Genomic DNA, 19,295 nt, shown 5'->3' with positions numbered 1-19,295 from the left:
ATTTATTTCCATCTTTTAACCTTTAACCTGTTTGTGTTTTGGTATTTAACATGTATTTCTTGTTGGCAGAAATAGTTGAGTCTTGCTTTTTTATTCAACTTGACAATCTCTACCTTTTAATTAGACTGTTTACATTTGATGTGATTGATTTTGTTAGTTTGGGTCTTTCATCTTGTTTGTCCTCTCTAGTCTTTGGGAAGACAAAATTTTCTTCTTTTTTTTTTTCATATTTCCATTTTTTTTTTTACATTCTTTTGGATTGAGTATTTTCTTATGAAATCATTTTTATCACATTTTTTGGTTTATTAGCTATAGCTCTTTGTTATTTCACTAGTTGCTTTGGGGTATACATCTTTAACTTACTACATGATACATTCAAATAATGTTACACTACTTAACTTGTAATGTAAGACTCTACAATAGTATACTTCTGTTTCTTTCCTCCTGGCCTTTATGCTGTTATATTTGTGTTTTCAAAAAACATTTTTGTCACATGTAGAATTCTAGATTGATACCTTTTCTTTTTTTTAATACATTTGATCCTTGAATAATGTGGGTTTGAAATATGCAGGTTCACTTATATTTGGATTTTTTCAATAAATATAGTACAGACCATAAATGTGTTTTCTCTTCTTTATGATTATCTTAATAGCACTTTATTTTTTCTATCTTATTTTGTTGTAAGAACACAGTATATAATACATATACAGAATATGTGTTAATTGACTGTGTTATTGGTGAGATTTCTGGTCAACAGTAGGCTATTAGTAGTTTAGTTTATGGAGAGTCAAAAGATATAGGTGGATTTTTGAATGTGTACCAGTCAGTGCTCCTAACCATGTGTCATTCTAAGGTCAACTGTATTTTAAAGATGTTGCCCTACTGTCTTCTCGCTTTTGTTTCTGATGGAAATCTGGTGTTTTCCAATCTTTATTCTTTTATACATGACATGTCTTTTTTCTCTTTTACATTGGTTTTGAGCAGTTTGATTATGTTGTGCCTTGGGGTGGTTTTCTTCATGAGTTTTGTGCTTTGTTTGTTGGTCTATCTAGATCCTTGGGTTTACAGTTTTCAAATTTGGAAAGTGTTCAGGCATTATTTCTTTCCTTTTTTTTTTTTTGAGGAATCCAGTTGCCCATTTTTAGATTGCTGGAAATTGATACCAGCTCATCAGTGCTCTTGATTTGTGTGTGTTTTTCTGTTCTTTTTTCCTGTGTTTTATTTTGGATAATTTCTATTTTCGTGCCTTTACCTTCACTAATCTCTTCTTTTGCAATGTCTAACCTGTTATTAATTCCATTACTTGTATTTTTCGTCATGGGTATAGTTTTCATCTTTTTTACATTTTTCATGTCTGTTGTTTTGAACATAGGAATATACTTTAATAACTTTCATTGTTCTGTTCTGCTAGTTATAACTTCTCTGTCAGTTATGTTGAGCTGTTGATTGATTATTCTCTTCATTATGGGTTTTGGGTTTTTTCCCTCTTTGCGTGTGTAGTAATATTTGACTGGATGCTAGAAATTGTGAATTTTACGTTGTTGGCTAGAGGATAGATTTGTATTCTTACAAATTTCGTCAACTTTATTCTGGGATGCAACTGAGTTACTGGAAACAGACTAATTTCATTTAGTGTTTTATGATTTGTTAGGCTGGTCTGGAGCAGTGTTCAGTTTAGGGCTAATATTCTGTACTACTGAGACAAAAGTTTTCTGTGTACTCTACCCATTATCCCGTGAATTAGGCGTTTTCTCCATTCTACCTGTTGGGAACAGTCATAGTTCCCAGCCTTGTGTGAGTGCTCAATACTTCCCTCTTATTCTAGAAGAGGTAGAAGAGAATGGAATAATAAAGAACTATGTGACAATTAACCTTGGACAGGAGAAGAGAAACAGGGAAATCAACACTTCTTTTTCTTCTTACGTGTCATATAGCAAATACTTTACATGGTTTAAGGTTACGCTTGTCAGTAATTTTACAGGACAAGTATAAATTAAATTTCATTACAGATGAGGAGATAGGGTAGAAAGGCTAGTAACTTAAACTGCTTGACAGTGTCAAAGCTCATGCTTTTTTCTAATGTATGTGGTCTCTGGACTCTTCTTCAGTGGAGGGAGAGTAAAAGCTGGTGAAGATTTAGGCTATAGTTGGAGTAAAGGGAGAAAAGAGCTATGTACCCATTGAATTTATGTAGAGTTTACTGTAAAATTCATATCTGCTCTTGGGGTAGAAAATATGGGCAAGAGGGGTAGATGACTATGTTAATTTGTGCAGAAGCATTATATAAAATAGGTTAGTGGGAGCAATGCTCTGAGTTCTAGTTCTTATATTCCGTAAATCTTACTTCAGAATTCATAACATGGACTTGCACAGTAGTTACATCTTATCCACAGTTTTAGTTTCACTGTCTACAGTTTTAGTTACCCATGTCACCTGTGATGCAGAAGCAGGTGATCGTCCTCCTGATGTATTTATTGTCAGAAGATCAGTAGTAGTCTAACACTACATCACGGTGCCTATGTCATTTCCCTTACTTTATCTCATCACATAGGCATTTTATCATCTCACAGCATCACCAGAAGAAGGGTGAATACAATATTTGAGAGAGAGTCCACATTCATGTAACTTTTATGACAGGTTATTGCCATAATTGTTCTATTTTATTATTATTGTTAATTTCTTACTAGGCCTAATTTCGAAATTAAACCTAATTATTGGTATGTATGTATGTATAAGAAGAAAAGTATATATAGGGCTTAGTACTATCTGTGGTTTCAGGCATCTGCAGGGGATCTTAGGATATATCCCTTGCAGATAAGGGGGCAGGAGGTTACTGTACTTTTTTTACATCTCTATACACAAATAGCAAACTCAGTAACTAGGCGAAAAGACTTAATTTATTGGGTATGATTAGAAGATAAATAGTCTAAGAGGTGGCCTTTGTAAGTTAACGTTTTAATGTTCTTTGTTTCTATGCCCGCTTTTTTTAAAAACTGTATTCTGCTTGTATAGGTATTAGAATGAATCATATTTAATTGGTGTCAAAAGAGTTGAATATTGGCAATTTCATGTGGTTCAACATAACAGTATATACTATCTTGAAAGGACAAGAAGCAGTAATTGTAACCATTATTAACACTATTACAAGGATCATGTCTGTTTTATACTTACCAGTGTATGCCCCATGCCAGGCACAGTACATGTAGTAGACATTCAATAAATAATTTGTGAATGAGAAACTATAGGTTTTTGAGGTTTCATAACATGTTTTATGAGAAATCTAGGTAAAGATTAAGGGAGATTTTCTTCTTGTTGGGCCCTAAGTTCTTTTTAAAAGACTAAAAAGAGAAGGATTTTTTTAGCAAAGCTCTTTTATTTCCAATGCAAGATAATATTAAATAATAAAATATTTACTACTCTGGCTTCTTAGCCTTCTTTTAAAGAGGTTCACCTTCTTCCACCATTTCCAGGATCCCAGCAGAGATTTGAGACTCCTTACTCTCCTCCTCCTTTCTTAGGAGGTTCTATGAAAGAGGCTGCCAGTGATTAAGTTTGTTACATTGTGGACACTGCTTTTTCCTTTCAGTTGTTTTGCCTCTCCTTTTATAAACTCAAGATGGTTTACATGAAAAATGCAATGATAACTTTTCCTTTCTCATTTGAGGACAGAGATGCAGCTTTTTCTATACACTAACAAGCTTTTACAAATTATTAAGTATGTAAATACCCTATGCTCATTTCTGTGTCCTAATAACTTAGTAAATTATCTTGTCCAAATGCAATAACAGAAGACTTAGGCTGTATTATAGTCACCCAGTAATGGTTTTCCAGAACCCTAATGTTCACAGATGAGTTATTATAATAAGGCAGAGGGCTAAGAAGTCTCTGGCTTGTTTGGGATTGCTCAGGGTCTTTGGCACAAATATGAAGAAAATGTATTTGTCATATCATTATTATTATTTGGGCCATTATATTACCTTGCACGTTTTTTGCAGTATTGAGTTTCATCCACACTGTGGTGCTAGAAAACCAAGAATTAATTGTTTCCCTCCTAATCAGTGGAATATGTATTTCTAAGTGTTCCTTATAAAATAAATACTTCCTTGAATTATAAATAGCAGTTTCCTCAACCTTCATCAGATCCATAATAAAGTTACGATTTTACCCCTGAAATGCCTCCAAATTTCAGTCAGTCATCCTTTACGAAGATGACTGCAATAACTTTCTAATGGATCTTCCTGGTGTTAACCATAAAAATAAAACAGCCGAGTTATTTTGTCAACAATGGATTTATTTGGGAATATTAGAGAATTGCAATTCGGGACATGCAAGCTACTGCAAAACCATAGGCAAGCTCAGCAAACAAAGGAGAGGGAAGTTATTTTATGGAGAAGAAGGAGGAAGTTGAGAGGGGCTGTTTTGAATGAAAGTCCACTGAAAAGCTAGAGTACAGGGTAATGTTGATTTCTCATTAACTGAGTTGCAGGGGTAGTGCCATTTCTTGTAGAAGATGCAGTGTACATCTTTTCCCTTTTGGGGCCTGTAATTGGTGATTCTTTCCTATTGAATATTCTGCTGTTGGGGTCTGTAATTAACAGTACTTCCTGTAATTGATGTTGAATGGTTGGGTTCCCCCTGCTAGCTTCTCCACTGTATTTTTAGTGAGGTTTCATTTTATTAATATTTACACTGGATTTTACCTTACTTTGCTTCAGTCCGTTTTACATATTGTAGTTATAAGTAATCTTTTATAAATTCAAATCTGAACTTCACTCTCCTGCTTAAAAACTTAAATGAACTATGTTAACTTTATTGATAAAGACAAGGCCTTTCATGATCCAACTCCTGCCCAGTTCTCTAGCTTTGTTTATCTGTAGCCTTTTCTTGTACAGATCTCCATCGTGCTTTGTATTTCAGCCAGTTTGGCCTTCTTTTGGTTCTTTGAACACAAGTTTTACCTCCTGCTTTGCCTGCTTTTCCTTCTGCGTGTGTGTGTGTGCGTGTGCGCACGCACGCACATATAGATATATTTCTTCATAAATTAACTTTATCCTTTCTAGCTTGGCTTGTATTTCTGAAAGCTTTCATCAGTTCCCCTACTCCATAGATCAGTGCCCAGTGTTATTTGTTCTCATGGTACCCGGTAATTTTTCTTCCCAACATTTATTACAGTTTTCATTATATATTTACCTATGTGATTATTTGACTAATGTCCATTTCCTCACTGAATCATAAGTGCTAAGAAGGTAGATTCTGTGCTTTTTGCTTATCATTGTATCAATGGTGCTTATTAAAATATTGCTGAATAAATCAGTGAATGAATATAAGTCAGCCAGAACTCAAGGCAGGTAATAGAAATAGGAACCGATGAACACTATGGAAAAAAAAATTGCAATTAGAATACAGTAAGTTGAGTTTTTGTTTTTATTTTTAAATTTTTTATTTACAGTAAGTTGAGTTTTATATTAAGGTAAGGTATAGGCCCAGCATAGTTTACTTATGTATTTCCTGTCAGAGCAGAAATTAATTCTAAGTCAAGGCCAGCCCTGAGCTATAAGTGTTCTTATCTGCATATGAGGGAAGAAAGAGAGGAAGCAGAGATCACATTTAATAGATTAAAATTATGGAAGTAGGTGCGCCTTTGTGGCTCAGTCAGTTGAGTGCCTGCCTTTGGCTCAGGTCATGATCCCAGGGTCCTGGGATCGAGCCCCACATCGGGCTCCCTGCTCAGCGGGGAGCCTGCTTCTCCCTCTCCCTCTGCCTGCTGCTCTGCCTACTTGTGCATGCGCTCGCGTGCTCTGTCAAATAAATAAATGAAATCTTTAAAAAAAAATTATGGAAGTAGCTAAGAGAATAGATCTTAAAAGTTCTCATCACAAAATAACTGTGAGGTGATGGATGTGTTCAGTAACTTACTGTGGTAATCATTTCACAATATGTTCATATATCAAGTCATTATATTGTACACCTTAAACTTATACAGTGTTATATGTCAATTACATCACGATAAAGGTGGAAAAAAGTAAAAATAAAATTACGGAAATCGCTAATGCCCTAGTGGAAAACACTGTTCTTTAACTAGGAAACCTTGTTTCTATTACAGGTAGAATATTTTGTTCTGTACCCTTGGGAAAGATGTGATAAAACATTGGAGAAATCACCATTTGTGCTTACATTTGTTTCCATAATTGTATAATGAAATAAAAACAATATCTTTATTTCTTAATGTGTGTTAAAAAAGGAATGAGATATAATAGAGGTAAAAGCATTTAAAAAACTATAAAATTCCCTATAAAATACTTAATATTTGCCCAAAAGACAGGAGATCTTCAATTTTAGAATTTCCCTGTTCTTTTTATTCATAATTACAAGGAATAGGTGCCTAGAAGAAGAGATGGTAATGGCATGAAAAGCCCTCTCTTACGACTATTGTCAGGAATCATTCAATTTTACTTACTGTTTATCCTCTATACACAGCGCCTAGAAATTGTTTTGGAATGAATAATATAGTGAATTTGTCCCAAAGGCCTTTGTGATTAGCTTTCTGCAGTTTCTTCACCTTGTAAGCATTCTGCAGAAAGAAATAATCTGAGACAAATTTGTGATGTGTATGTTTATTTTTCTTATATTTCAGCCGTGGCAGAAGTAAAACTTCGAGATGATCAATATACACTGGAACACATGCATGCTTTTGGAATGTATAATTACCTACACTGTGATTCATGGTATCAAGACAGTGTCTACTACATTGATAACCTTGGAAGAGTTATGAATTTAACAGTGATGCTGGTAAGAAAAATATCTGTAATATTAGGATTTTCCAATAAATTTGATTCTTAATTTTCATTTTTAATCTGGTGTCCAGAGAATTGAGGTACATGTATCTTTAATATATGGAATCATTCCTATCCTTAATCTGTATAAGGCTCTATTCTGTTTAATTCAGTTTTAATTTTTCCCTTTGTTCCTGTTACACTTAAGTATTCTCCTCCACTCCCACCAATGAGCAACTACTCTAATGGGTTTTATAGATCAATATTGATGTAACTGTTCATGTCTGCTTTTTCTAATGTGAAGTGTTAACACTGACTGTAACATTCGATTTGTCTATTTTTCCTTTTGATTCTTGCTTTTTGTATTTTTAATTGTGTTAATTGGGGCACAAACATTTTGTCTGCTATGGATTTGTCCTTTTAGCATTATGAAATGCCCCTCTTCATATCTAGACTCTGGGAATGATTTTTGTCTTGAAATCTTCTGATATTAATAAAGTTGTGCTGGCTTTTTTTTATTAGTAATATTCATCTTTTTCTGTCCTTTTTCTTTCAGTTTATCAATGTTGTTTTTAGTCTGACTGACACCTTAGACCACTCAGCCATCCTGACATGACAGTGTTATTTTTAAAGTACATCTCTTGTAAAGAGCATGTAGTTGGGTCTTGTTTTGTATCTGGCATGACAATCTGTCCTTTAATTTGAAGGGCTTAGTACATTTATATTTAATGTAATTACTGATACGGTTGGATTATGTTACCATTTTGCTATCTTTTCAGTTTGTACCGTCTGTTCTTTTTTTCTTTAGCTCTCTGTTCCTACCTGTTTTTGGATTAAGCAAATTTTCTTAAAATTCCGTTTAATTTTCTTTTTTGGCTTTTATCTAAACCCGTTTGTATTATCATTTTTTTAATAGTTAATATAGAGTTTATAGTATTCATCCTTAACTTATCATAGTCTTCCTCTACTTAATATTTTACTATAAAAACTTTACAATAATATATTTCCTTGTACTTCTCTTATATCCTTCAAGCTATTTTCGTCCTGTATTTTACTTCATGTTATTAGTGTATTTGCTTTAAACAGTAAGTAGAATAATAATAGCTTCCTGACTACTCCCTCCTCCTAGCATAGTTCTACATTGCATCTACAGAATCATCAATCTGATTTTTTTTTTAATTTGATATATAAGTGAGATCATATGGTATTTGTCTTTCTCTGACTTATTTCACATAGCTTAATGCCCTCAAAGTGCATCCATGTTGTTGCAAATGGCAGGATTTCATTCCTTTTTATGGCTAAATAAAATATTGTATTGTGTGTGTGTGTATATATATATATAGTAGTCTAGTTTCACTCTTTTTCATGTGACTGTCAGGTTTTCCCAGTACTGTTTATTGAAGAGACTGTCCTTTTCCTATTGTATATTCTTGGCTCCTTGTTGTAAATCAGTTGATCATATGTGTGTGATTTGATTTCTGGATTCTATTTTGTTCCATTGTCTTGAATTTCATACTGTTTTGATGACCATAGTTTTGTAAAGTAGTTTGAAATCAGGGAGCGTGATGCTTCCAGCTTTGTTCTTCTTTCTCAAGACTGGGATTTAGCTTTTTGGGGTCTTTTGTGGGTCCATACAAATTTGAGGATTGTTGTATTTCTGTGAAAATGCCATTGGAGTTTTAATAGAGGTTGAATTGAATCTGTAGATTGCTTTGGGTAGTATGGACATTTTAACAATATCGATTCTTCCAGTCCATGAGAATGGAGTATTTTCCCATTTATTTGTGTTTTCTTGTAAATTCTTTTCGTTTCCTCTGTGTCCTTCCAGAAGTGGTTTGTTTTTTCTGTGTCTGTTTTTGATTCTTTGGCAAGTGTAAACACAAAGTGTTGTGTGTGTACATATATATACACAAACACACATATATGTATTTTAAAGATTTTATTTATTTATTTTAGAGAGAGAGAGGTGGGACTTGATCTCACAACCTTGAGACCATGACCTGAGCTGAAACCAAGAGTTGGACACCTAACCAACTGAGCCACCCAGGTGCCCCGTGATATCTATTTTTAAAATACAAACTCTTCATCTTGGTATATGCAGTTTATGGTGCCCTTCTCTCCAACCTTGTGTTTTACCATTTTGTTCACTATACCCAAACAATACCAAACTCTTGCAGTTCCCGAGATATGCTCTGTATCCTGTTGCCTTCAGCCCATTTCCCATGTGATTAACTCCACCTGGAACATTCTTCCTTAGTTCTGTGTCAGGTTGCTTCCCAGTCTTAAGTCCCAGCAAACCATCTCATCTATTAAGTTTTCCCTGACATCCTCTCTTTGCGCCTCCAGGAATATTCAAACAATTGGCCCTCAGCTCTATGTGGACTTTGAATTCCTTCTAGACCAGGGGTTGGCAGACCTTTCCTGCACAGGGCCAGATAATTAATATTTTAGGGTTTGTAGGCTAGACAGTCTTATGTCACAACTACTCGGTTTTGCTATAGTGGTATGAAAACAGCATTAGACAATATGTAAATGAATGTGACTGAATTCCAATAAAACTTTATTTTTAAAAATGACATTGCCCAGATTTAGGTCATTGACTAGAGCTTGCCAACCCTTAGTCTACGCCCTGGGTTTTTCTTATATTTCTATAATCCTGCCACCCAGCAGGAGGCTTGGTCAGTATGTTTGTAGAAATAATAACACTGGTTAAAACTTGTTCTTATCCTTTGGAGTTGGCTTTGCATTCTTTTTTTTTTTTTAAAGATTTTATCTATTTTTTTTTGACAGACAGAGACAGAGCAGGAATGCAAGCAGTGGGGAGTGGGAGAGGGAGAAGCAGGCCCCCTGCCGAGCAGGGAACCTGACGTGGGGATCGATCCCGGGACCCTGGGATCATGACCTGAGCCGAAAGCAGACGCTTAACAACTGAGCCACCCAGGCGCCCCTTGGCTTTGCATTCTTTTTCGCATTCTTTCTCTCTCTTTTTTTTTAGATTTATTTATTTATTTGAAAGAGAGCGAGCACGTGTGGGGGGGGGGGGCAGAGGGAGAAAGAATCCTCAAGCGACTCCCTGCTGAGAACAGAGCCCTAAACAGGGCCTGATCCCAGGACCCTGAGATCATGACCTGAGTGGAAATCAAGAGCTGGCCACTTAACCAACTGAGCTACCGAGGCTTGGTTTCTTGATAGGATTTTTCTCTTATTATTTCTTCTTCAGGCTCAGGTATGAGTCTTTGGTTTATTGAGATAAATAATTTTAGTGAATAATAAATACTTATTTTTCTTCAGCAAACATTTATTGAATGCTGTTATGTGCTTTGTAGCCACATACACAAATAAATTGATAACATGTAACAGTGGAAGTAGGGACAGGATGCAGACATAGTATGGAGAAGGAAATGAGAAATGTGGAAAGATGAAGTGTTCAGAGAAGTTTCAGAAGAGATGTCACGCCCCTTAACAGAATTTTGAAGGATCAATTAGTTTGCCATGCAGCTTGAGGCAGCTGTGTCTGCACCTGAGTTAAGAGGCACATTCAGCAAACTCCCACAGGCATGTGTGTGCACTATAGGTACTCTAGCTTGATTTGCTGAAACACGAGTATGTATAGAAGGACCTAAATAGTATGCAGGCTACGGTTGGAGAGGAGGATGGCAAGGTGGGCAGAGGCCAGGTTTTGAAGGGGGGAGGAACAGTCATGTTATTCTGTGTTAAGCAAAGAGAAATGTTAAAAAGAAAAATTGTTTGATTCATTTTAGTTCTAACTATGGTTGGCCGGGAGACGGGTGTGGATAGGGTCACAGTTTTGGGCCAGAAACTTGGTTTTATCAAATCACTCGTGGTAGTCATGATTTAGAATACTAAAACCATTTTAAGTCACAAGATTGATTGGAAATGTGGAATGAAAGTTTAATGATAGCATTTGAAATACTATAAGCAGTGTGGACTGGTCAATATAGTTTTCTTCTCCCGTTGGGAAGTTTTCACAGGAAATCAAATGCCGTAATTTTATTAAGATAACTTACTTGATGTGGAATCAGGGCAAAGACTAATGTTTTTGATCCCTTTTTTCTGACCTATTCTCTGGCTTCTATGGACATCTTAGAATAACTAGTTATAGTTCCTTATTTCGTTTAGTCTCTTTACCTCTGGACTCATTAAAGATACAATGTACACGTACACTCTATATGCACTATCTACTTGGGTAGTGTGTACATTTGAGCAAAATGCCCTATATGCATACATGTGCAGTGTATTATCTATACATGATTATACATGTCCATACTCTGCATATGCATAATTTGTATTTTAACTGTGTTTTTTAAATTTAAGAACTTTTATATTTTTTAGATTCTGTTATGTTTTGTTTGATTGGGAAGACATCTAAAATCTGGAAATTCTCTTAATACTGACTTACAGAGCCTAACTAAGTCACATAGTCTAATTTATACTCTTCACTTGACCTTTAAAATATTTATTGAATACCTACTATATGTTACACATTGTTGTAGGCACTGGGAATGCTGCAGCATACAAAATAAAGTTTCTTCTAGTTTATTAATTCACAGCAGACTGTGAATGGACAGTTGACCCTTGAACAATACTGGGAATCTTAGTGCTAAACCCTTCCCCCCATTGCACAATCAAAAATTTGCAGTAGAAAAGCACAGCTTTTGAGTCCCTAAAACTTAACTAATAGCTTACTGTTGACCAGAAGCCTTACTGATAACATAAAGTTGATTAACACATATTTTATATATGTATAGTATATTTGTATTTATTTTCACAAATTAATTTTTTTAATTTTGTTTTTGGTGATATCTGTCAGATTTTCATTAACGTTTTGCTCACTTCCTTAAAGGAATTGGAGAGATTTCTGGAATTGGAACAGTTTAGGACTGGAATGACCCTTCCCTTATATGTTAAATAAAGATCCTCTTTGGACCTATTTTATTATATATCCTTTTGTCCTTTTCAGTGATAGTCTTCTAATTACCTATCCAGTTGATTCTGTGGTAATTGGTTTAGTCAAACTGTTTCTTTGGTAATTTAATAATATACTTTTTTGCTAGGGAAAATTGTTCATTTCTTCTTATTCTTTTCAGATTTGTTGCTGTAAATTTGCATGTTTTATGCTCTGAAGATTATCTTTCTGTTTTTCCTTTCTCTATTTTTTCTCTTTTTCCTTAATCAAATTTTAGAAGGGTATTTTTATTATTATTTTATTTGTCTGGGGTTATTTTAGTTTGTTTTCTGCTTAATTCAGCTTTTATCTTTGGTTTTCAAACTGTATTGCACATCAGAAACACTTGGAATAATTGATAATAGCTAATTTCAGGTTATGGTTCTTAAAGATTCAGATTCAGTATGTCAGGCTTGGTTGTGCTCTGGGAATCTGCATTTTATCAAGGACCTCATATGATTTTGCTTGTGGTCCAGTGACCAAGTTTTGAGAAGCTGTTCACCTGCGGTGCAGAAGAGTGCCACACTTATTTCTTACTATTTTTCTGAGCAGCAAAAAAGGAAACGGACCTGTTTGAACTTCTGTGTTGGGGGCAGGTGAAGATTGTTGGCCACTGGTTACGCGTTGGCTTTTTATTTAAGCAGAAAAGTTGTTCTAATACCCATTTTATTGTCTGATATATATATATATGTGTGTGTGTATATATATATATAAAAATTTTTTTTTTTTTTTTGAGTCAGAGGCACACATGCACAAATCGCAGAAAGATTCTTTTGGAGTGGCTGGTTTACAAATACTTCCACTCTGTTAAATCCGTGCTAAACACTATTGTGGCTGTAGGGCCCAAGAAAGGAAATCCACACAATTGTCTGACCTTGAGGTTTTGTCAGGAGCCAGCAGATGGCAGCAGTTCAACACACAGGTTTATAGAGGCATTATACTTCAAGTCAGTTTATTTTATCGGTTTACAATCCTTAATTTTAGGGAAATATCAGTTGGGAGGAAGTGCTTTTAGAAAGTAGAAAATGCCTTAGGAAAGCAAAAAAAAAAAGTGTTTTTAAAATTTAACTCTTATGTTGTCATTTTATTAGGGTATTAGGGCTTCTTTTAAAGTAATATGTTTTGTTTCTTAACATTTAGGGAATTCTTTCATAACTTATTTTTCCATTTAGCTGAAAAACTAGTTTGTTTCTCCTAAAGAAGTGTGTCATCTTGTGGTGCCTCTTTAAACTGCACTTAAAGATCGGAGGAGAGTTACTGGATTCCATGTGAAGCCCACACTTGTGAGGCTGTGTCTTGGAGTGAGTAACACACTGTAACTGCTTATTAGTCAAGCTCAGTTGCATGCCAGTATCTCCAAACTAGCATCTCTAGACCTGAATCTTACCTTATTTTCTATGGTTGCATTTATTAATAGGGAGCCAGGTATTTACCTGGTTAAAGAAAAAAATAAAGGAGGAGTAAGTTCTTTGAACTGTATGTTATTAATGAATTATTAAAAGTTTTATGTTTTATAGAAACATTACTCAAATTCCACTTAATAAAACATCATTTCTTATAGCTTTAGCAAAAAAAGAGAAAGGAAAAAGGAAGTTTTCTTTTCTTTCAAATAAACTTAACAGTTATTAGTGATGAAAGTCTTTCTCCATAAAAAGATCACTTCCTTTTAAAAGGGCAAAATTTTAAATGTCAATGTGTAATAATACTAGTAAATGGCATCCTTAATTTTTCTTGACCATTTTTCTTTAAACTTGGGTAGTGCTTTCTATAAACATATATGTATTAGAAAAATGCCTTGTCAGTTCAAACCTTGTCTTCTTGTATCTGTGACAAGAGGCCCTCAAACTCCCATTTAGAATTATTTTTCATAAATATAGTTCATATATTATTTACTGTGTCACTTATATACAATACATTGGTAATATAATTTTTGTATTACATTTTGTTGACCCAGGAATTTAATTAATTAATTTTATATAATGTGTTAGTCTAAAGAAAAACTGAATATGGTAGATGCATTCACAATTCTTATTGTTTTTGCAGGGAATATTCTAGAAATTGCAATGAGATCTGAGGTATCATTTGTTTAGAAAAACTTGGGTAGTGGTTTCCTCTCAAGAAAGTTTGGAATACACAAGAGACCATCAACTTTTGGAGTGGGGTCAGTCAGAATTTGAATCTTAGCCCTGCCATTTTCTTATCATTGGAGTTCTAGGAAAATGATTTAATCTTTTTGAACAGAGCTCTTTATCTCTCAAAGTGTGCATAATGATTTCAACTTCAGAGGATTTTGTAATCGTTAAATGAGATGGCAAAAAATCAAAGCACTTATTTAATGCGATGCTTATACATTGTAGTTATTCAGTAAATGTTCTATTCATCATTGAAATTTTAATTCTTTTGCCATTCATCTGTGAAATGTTAGTGCAGAATTATTTTCAACAGCTTTGAACATAGTCACATTAACCTTTTTTTTTTGGTCTGGAAGAAAATGGGTGGGGCAAAGACATTATAGATGCCAATATCATAAAGTATTATTATGAGGACACTTCGTAAAACTGTCAGTGGAGGTTATTCAGAAATAATTTAATACTCTAAGATTTACAGAAGAAAATATTTTATTGCATACAGTCCATTTAAAATTAAATGTACCCTTTGAGAATTAGATTTCAAAAATTAGGAACATTCAGGTCACTTTCACTTAAACTGTCATTTAACTTACGTAAGAGAGACACTGTATTTTCTTTTGTATTTTAATTTAATTTTTAGCTTTACATCTATGTACTTGAATATTTTAATCAAATTCTATTGGATATCAAAATCATCTATCTAATAATTAGACTACCAGCAATCTCGGTTATGTGTAACCTTGTATTTAAAAGAAAATAGCTTAGGGGTGCCTGGGTGGCTCAGTTGTTAAGCTTCTGCCTTCGGCTCAGGTCATGGTCCCAGGGTCCTGGGATCGAGCCCCACATCGGGCTCCCTGCTCAGTGGAGAGCCTGCTTCTCCCTCTCCCTCTGCCTGCCGCTCTGCCTACTTGTGCTCTCTCTCTCTGTCAAATAAATAAATAAATAAAAATCTTTAAAAAAATAAAAGAAATAAAAGAAAATAGCTTAATGTTAAAAGAAAATAGCTTAAAACAACCTTAGTAACTATATATGAAATGATGCGATGAAGTAGTGATTTAACAGGTTTAAGCCGTGCATTTGTCCTAACAAGTGGTTCACTAGATTAGATGCAGTGAAGGGCATGTAGTGGGGGAGACCACTAGAAACCTTTACTTTGAAACAGCTGTTTTGAGGAAGGAGTCCCATTTTATTTTATCCTGTTAATATCTTTTAAACTATGTATATTACACATAAATTGCTCAGTGTAAAAAAAAAAAAAAAGTCAAGCAAAGTATTGAAGCAAAAATGGAAGGTTTCCCCTTACCTCAGTCTTCCCTAATGCCAGTTGCACTACGATCTTTTTTTCCTTTCTGGTGGTAAACACTGTTAACAGACCAGCATGTGTCTGTGAACACCGTACTCTGTGCTGTCAAATCACAACATTTTGTTGTTTCAATATATATGGATTCACACTGTATATATTCTGCAACTTTTTTTTTCAGTTATTTTGGAGATCTTATGTCAGTATTATAAATCCATTTCTGCATATTTAACAGATATTTGGTATTTCAAAGGATGGATATTTCAAAATTAACCATTCCTCCACCAGTGCTCTTCAGACAAAGATGCCAGGTACTCATCTAGAGTTGAACAAGTTGTATTTATTACATTTTACAGCAGAGGAGAGTCTACACCGTGGGGAACCAAGTGTTTCAGTAAGAGGATGTTGGAAAGGATTTATTACAGGATTGGGCTTGTATTAGGTGATTTTTTTTCTGGTTAATTTTTTTAACCATAGTTTTCCTATACATGTCTTTACCCATTTAAACATTTTGGATAGTCATGTATTTCTTTTTGAGTTGCTAAGGTTTTTTATATACTATGGATGCTGGTCCTGTGTTATTCTTGTGGCAAATATTTTTCTCCCTGTCTCATACATGTCTTTTTATTTTTCACAGGAAGACTTTCTCCACCTTGAGATTAAAATGTGATTAATCTTCTAACAAATTTTACTTTTTCTTTAAAATATTTAGATTATTAATCTCTCTGGAATGTGGGATTTTTGTGTATGCTGTGAGGGAAAGGGCAATTTTTTCCAGATCTGTAGTATCCCAATAGCATTTTTTGACCATTCCCATTTATTTCTCACTAATTGGAAATACAGCATCATGTTCTAAATGCCTACATAGACATCAGCCTGCAGTAAAATATCTCTTAATTGACCTCCATTCAATTGAGTGACTGGAGTAATTGATGTTCTCTCTTCCCTTCATATAATATACTGACTGGAGACCACAGTAAGCTTAATGTTTACTGCTAGTAGGCTACTCAGTACTATGGTGATAACAATTCTGTTTCTGCTAGTTGAGTTTTACTCAGATATGGGCATTCTAAAAACTTTATGCCAGCTGGGCTTGTCATTGTATTTTCATTATTTAATCAATATTATGTAAATCATTAAAATATAAATACAAAAAGAAGGAAAGGTGCCATTTCAAAGAAAACTAAACTGGATGCTTTAGAAAGAGACGTGGGTCACTAAAAAACTTGTGGCTGGTAAGGACATTTTGTTTACTTAAATTTTGTTAATATATGCATTTATCTAAGTAATTCTAGGAACAGAGAATGAAATACATGAATCAAGAATTACTTTTGGCCTACAGGAAAATCTCTTAACTGAAACCTAAAACTTTAGCAACAACAACAAATTATTGAATTGAGTACATCTGATGTATAAGATGTTTGTTTCCTGAAATACAGACCTTTTTATATATTTTCTTGTAAAACAGTTTAATGTTGCAATCCATCTTACAGCTTTAAATTTTAAGGATATTGATACAATAAAAATGTGCTAGTAGAAACCTAAATTGTTAATAATCTAAGTGTAGTGTTTTCATACCACAGGCTGATGATGTCTTTGGAGGCATTTAGAACATAATGTAGTACTTCCAGTTAGTTAAAAATACTGATCATTAACTCTAAATTTAAGAATGAAGACCAGATTACTACAGGGTATTAGTTATCTCTTGCTATGTAATATCCTACTTCAACACTTAATGACTTGAAACAATAAATATTTGTCATCTCAGTTTTTGTGGGTCAGAAATCAGAGTGGCTTAGCGAGGTGGTTTCTGTGTCAAGGTTTCTCATGAAGTTGTAGCCAAGATGTCAGCCCAGAGAGCAGTGATTTGAAGGCTCGACTAGGGCTTTCAAATAGCTCACAGGGTGCTGGTTATTGTGAGGAGCCCTTACGTCCTCCCCATGTGGGTCTATCATGTGCAGTCCAAGAGAGAGCAAGATAGAAGATGTAACAGAAACTATGACTGAGTTTGAGAAGTCACAAACTGTCACTTCTGCCATATTTTATTAGTTAAAAGTGAGTTGTACAGCTCATACTCAAAGGGAGGGGAATTAGGCACCTTCTCTTGAATAAGAGAGTAACCACTACACTGCAGATATTTATTCTGTGTGCATATGGATCAAGGAAAGGGAAGGATTCATTTATAATGTTTGGCTTCTTTTTAGGACACTGCTTTAGGAAAACCACGAGAAGTGTTTCGACTTCCCACAGATTTGACAGCATACGACAGTCGTCTTTGTGCATCTATCCATTTCACATCTTCTACCTGGGTTACCTTGTCAGATGGAACTGGACGATTATATCTCATTGGTACAGGTGAACGTGGAAATAGTGCTTCTGAAAAATGGGAGGTGCGGTTTTGTTTTTTGTTTTTTAGATTTAAGCAAAGTCTGGAAAGTATGTATAAATTAGACCTTAGTGATTTTGGAATAACTCTTTCTGGGCATGGTTTATGTGTGACCTCTTCATTTTTATAATATATAATGTTTTGGGAATTTTTAATTAAATTATAAAATATATACCTTTTACAAAACTGGTATCTTAAACATTTCTGGTTTGATCTGGGGTCATTGCAGTTGTCAAGAATTGCATTCATTTGTTCAGCGAATGTTTATTGAATGCTTTATATTATGTGTAAAGCAGTACATTAAAGTATTAACATTGCCTCCTTCTTGATGAAGAGTTAACCAAGAATGACATTGGGATATCTTTTCTCCTCTACACATGTTATATTTGCTGGTATCTTTATGGACCCAGCACACTTCTGAGGCACCACTTGCTAGCTATCTGGTAAGTTGCCATTAGTCAAATGCTGAGTTTACCAGAGTATTCCCTACTTAGAAGAATACACTGTAACATAAACATAGTAATGTGCCAATCTCTAAGATGCTATTTTTATTTCAGTTTTCTAAAAACTGCAACATTTTTAAATCTGAGGGGCAGATTAGGATTTTAATAATAATAAATAAGGAATTAATTTCTCTAGAGCCACAGTTTTTGAAGGTGGGAAAGAATGACACTGAGTTAATACTAATAAGTATATTGTGGTACTGCTATTGTCTAAATCTCAGCAGGTGGCCTTTTAGTTCTGTGTAGATAAAGAAATATGAACTTAATTTATTTACATCTTGTAAAATATTTTTATCAGACCATCAGATGCCTAACAAAGATCAGGCTTTAATTGTTTGAGAGAAATCAAGAAGGCCTTAGAACCAAATGGCTTGCCTTTCTTACTAAGTTATATTAAATGGTATACTACCAAATTATAGTAATTCAAAAAACATGATAAATAACCAAAACAACAGTAGCCTGTTTGTAGGGGGCCTTTGCAGGCCTTTGTAGTCACAGATTTAAATATTCATTGGACATTGTGACATTTTTCTGCTCTGGCCTCCAGTAATAATTTTTATCTTTTTTCTTTTTTTTTGTATTACTGAGGCAATGTGATACATAAATAGCATAGCTATCTGAAACATTTGGAAGGAGTTTGGAGAGTAAGGGGCAGGAGAATGAGAATTTATGCATTATCAAGCTATGGATTCTGTTGGTTTTGAGCAGAAAGAGACACACTGACCCAGCTTACCTTCAGCTTAAAAATAATACTGCATACTCTGCCATAAGGAAATTCATACAGATTTATAAATCATTTGGTTTATGCTATGTATATCCCCTTGGTGCATATTAAGCCTTTAGTAATATTTTTTAAATCACTTAAAAATTCTTTTAAATTTAAATTTACTTCATGCCCTCTTCAGTATACACTGCTGTAATGAAATCACCCTCAGAGATGTTTGCAATTAATAATAGTTTTGATTGGGGAGAGGGGAAGTGGGACAGGGATAGGACTTGGGCATTAACTGAGGTGGGAGGGATACTGTGGAATACTGGTCACTTTAAGAGAAACAACTTAGGAGAGTTTTAGGACTTTGCACAATTGGTGGAACAGAGAGGAAGCTAAAGGTGGGAATGGTTGGAGGATACAGGAGGGCATAAGGGGGCCAAGTAAGGGCGGTGATGATTGCAGTGTAGAAAGAAAAATAAAGGAAGACGGGAAGACTGCCTGCTTTGCAAGTGTGTTGCCTCTAATA

The 19,295-nt window shown here is 34.5% G+C and overlaps 1 protein-coding gene across 2 annotated transcripts in view; it reads left to right on the top strand.

The window, feature by feature from the left end:
- NUDCD1 (NudC domain containing 1) overlaps positions 1–19,295 on the top strand; it is a 71,894-nt gene that overhangs the window by 5,299 nt on the left and 47,300 nt on the right. For both annotated transcript variants that reach the window (XM_035011762.1, XM_035011763.1), the window contains exons 2-3: positions 6,635–6,789; positions 17,373–17,558. In XM_035011762.1, coding sequence (XP_034867653.1) covers positions 6,635–6,789; positions 17,373–17,558 — 341 coding nt within the window. The remainder of the gene's footprint in view (positions 1–6,634; positions 6,790–17,372; positions 17,559–19,295) is intronic.

This window comes from Mirounga leonina, unplaced genomic scaffold (genome assembly GCF_011800145.1).
Source record: "Mirounga leonina isolate KUSES-001 unplaced genomic scaffold, KU_Mleo_1.0 Mir_165, whole genome shotgun sequence".
In the NCBI taxonomy this organism is placed as follows: Eukaryota; Metazoa; Chordata; class Mammalia; order Carnivora; family Phocidae; genus Mirounga; species Mirounga leonina.
Note: the sequence above shows the minus strand (reverse complement) of the source record. Positions and strands in the feature narration are given on the sequence as shown.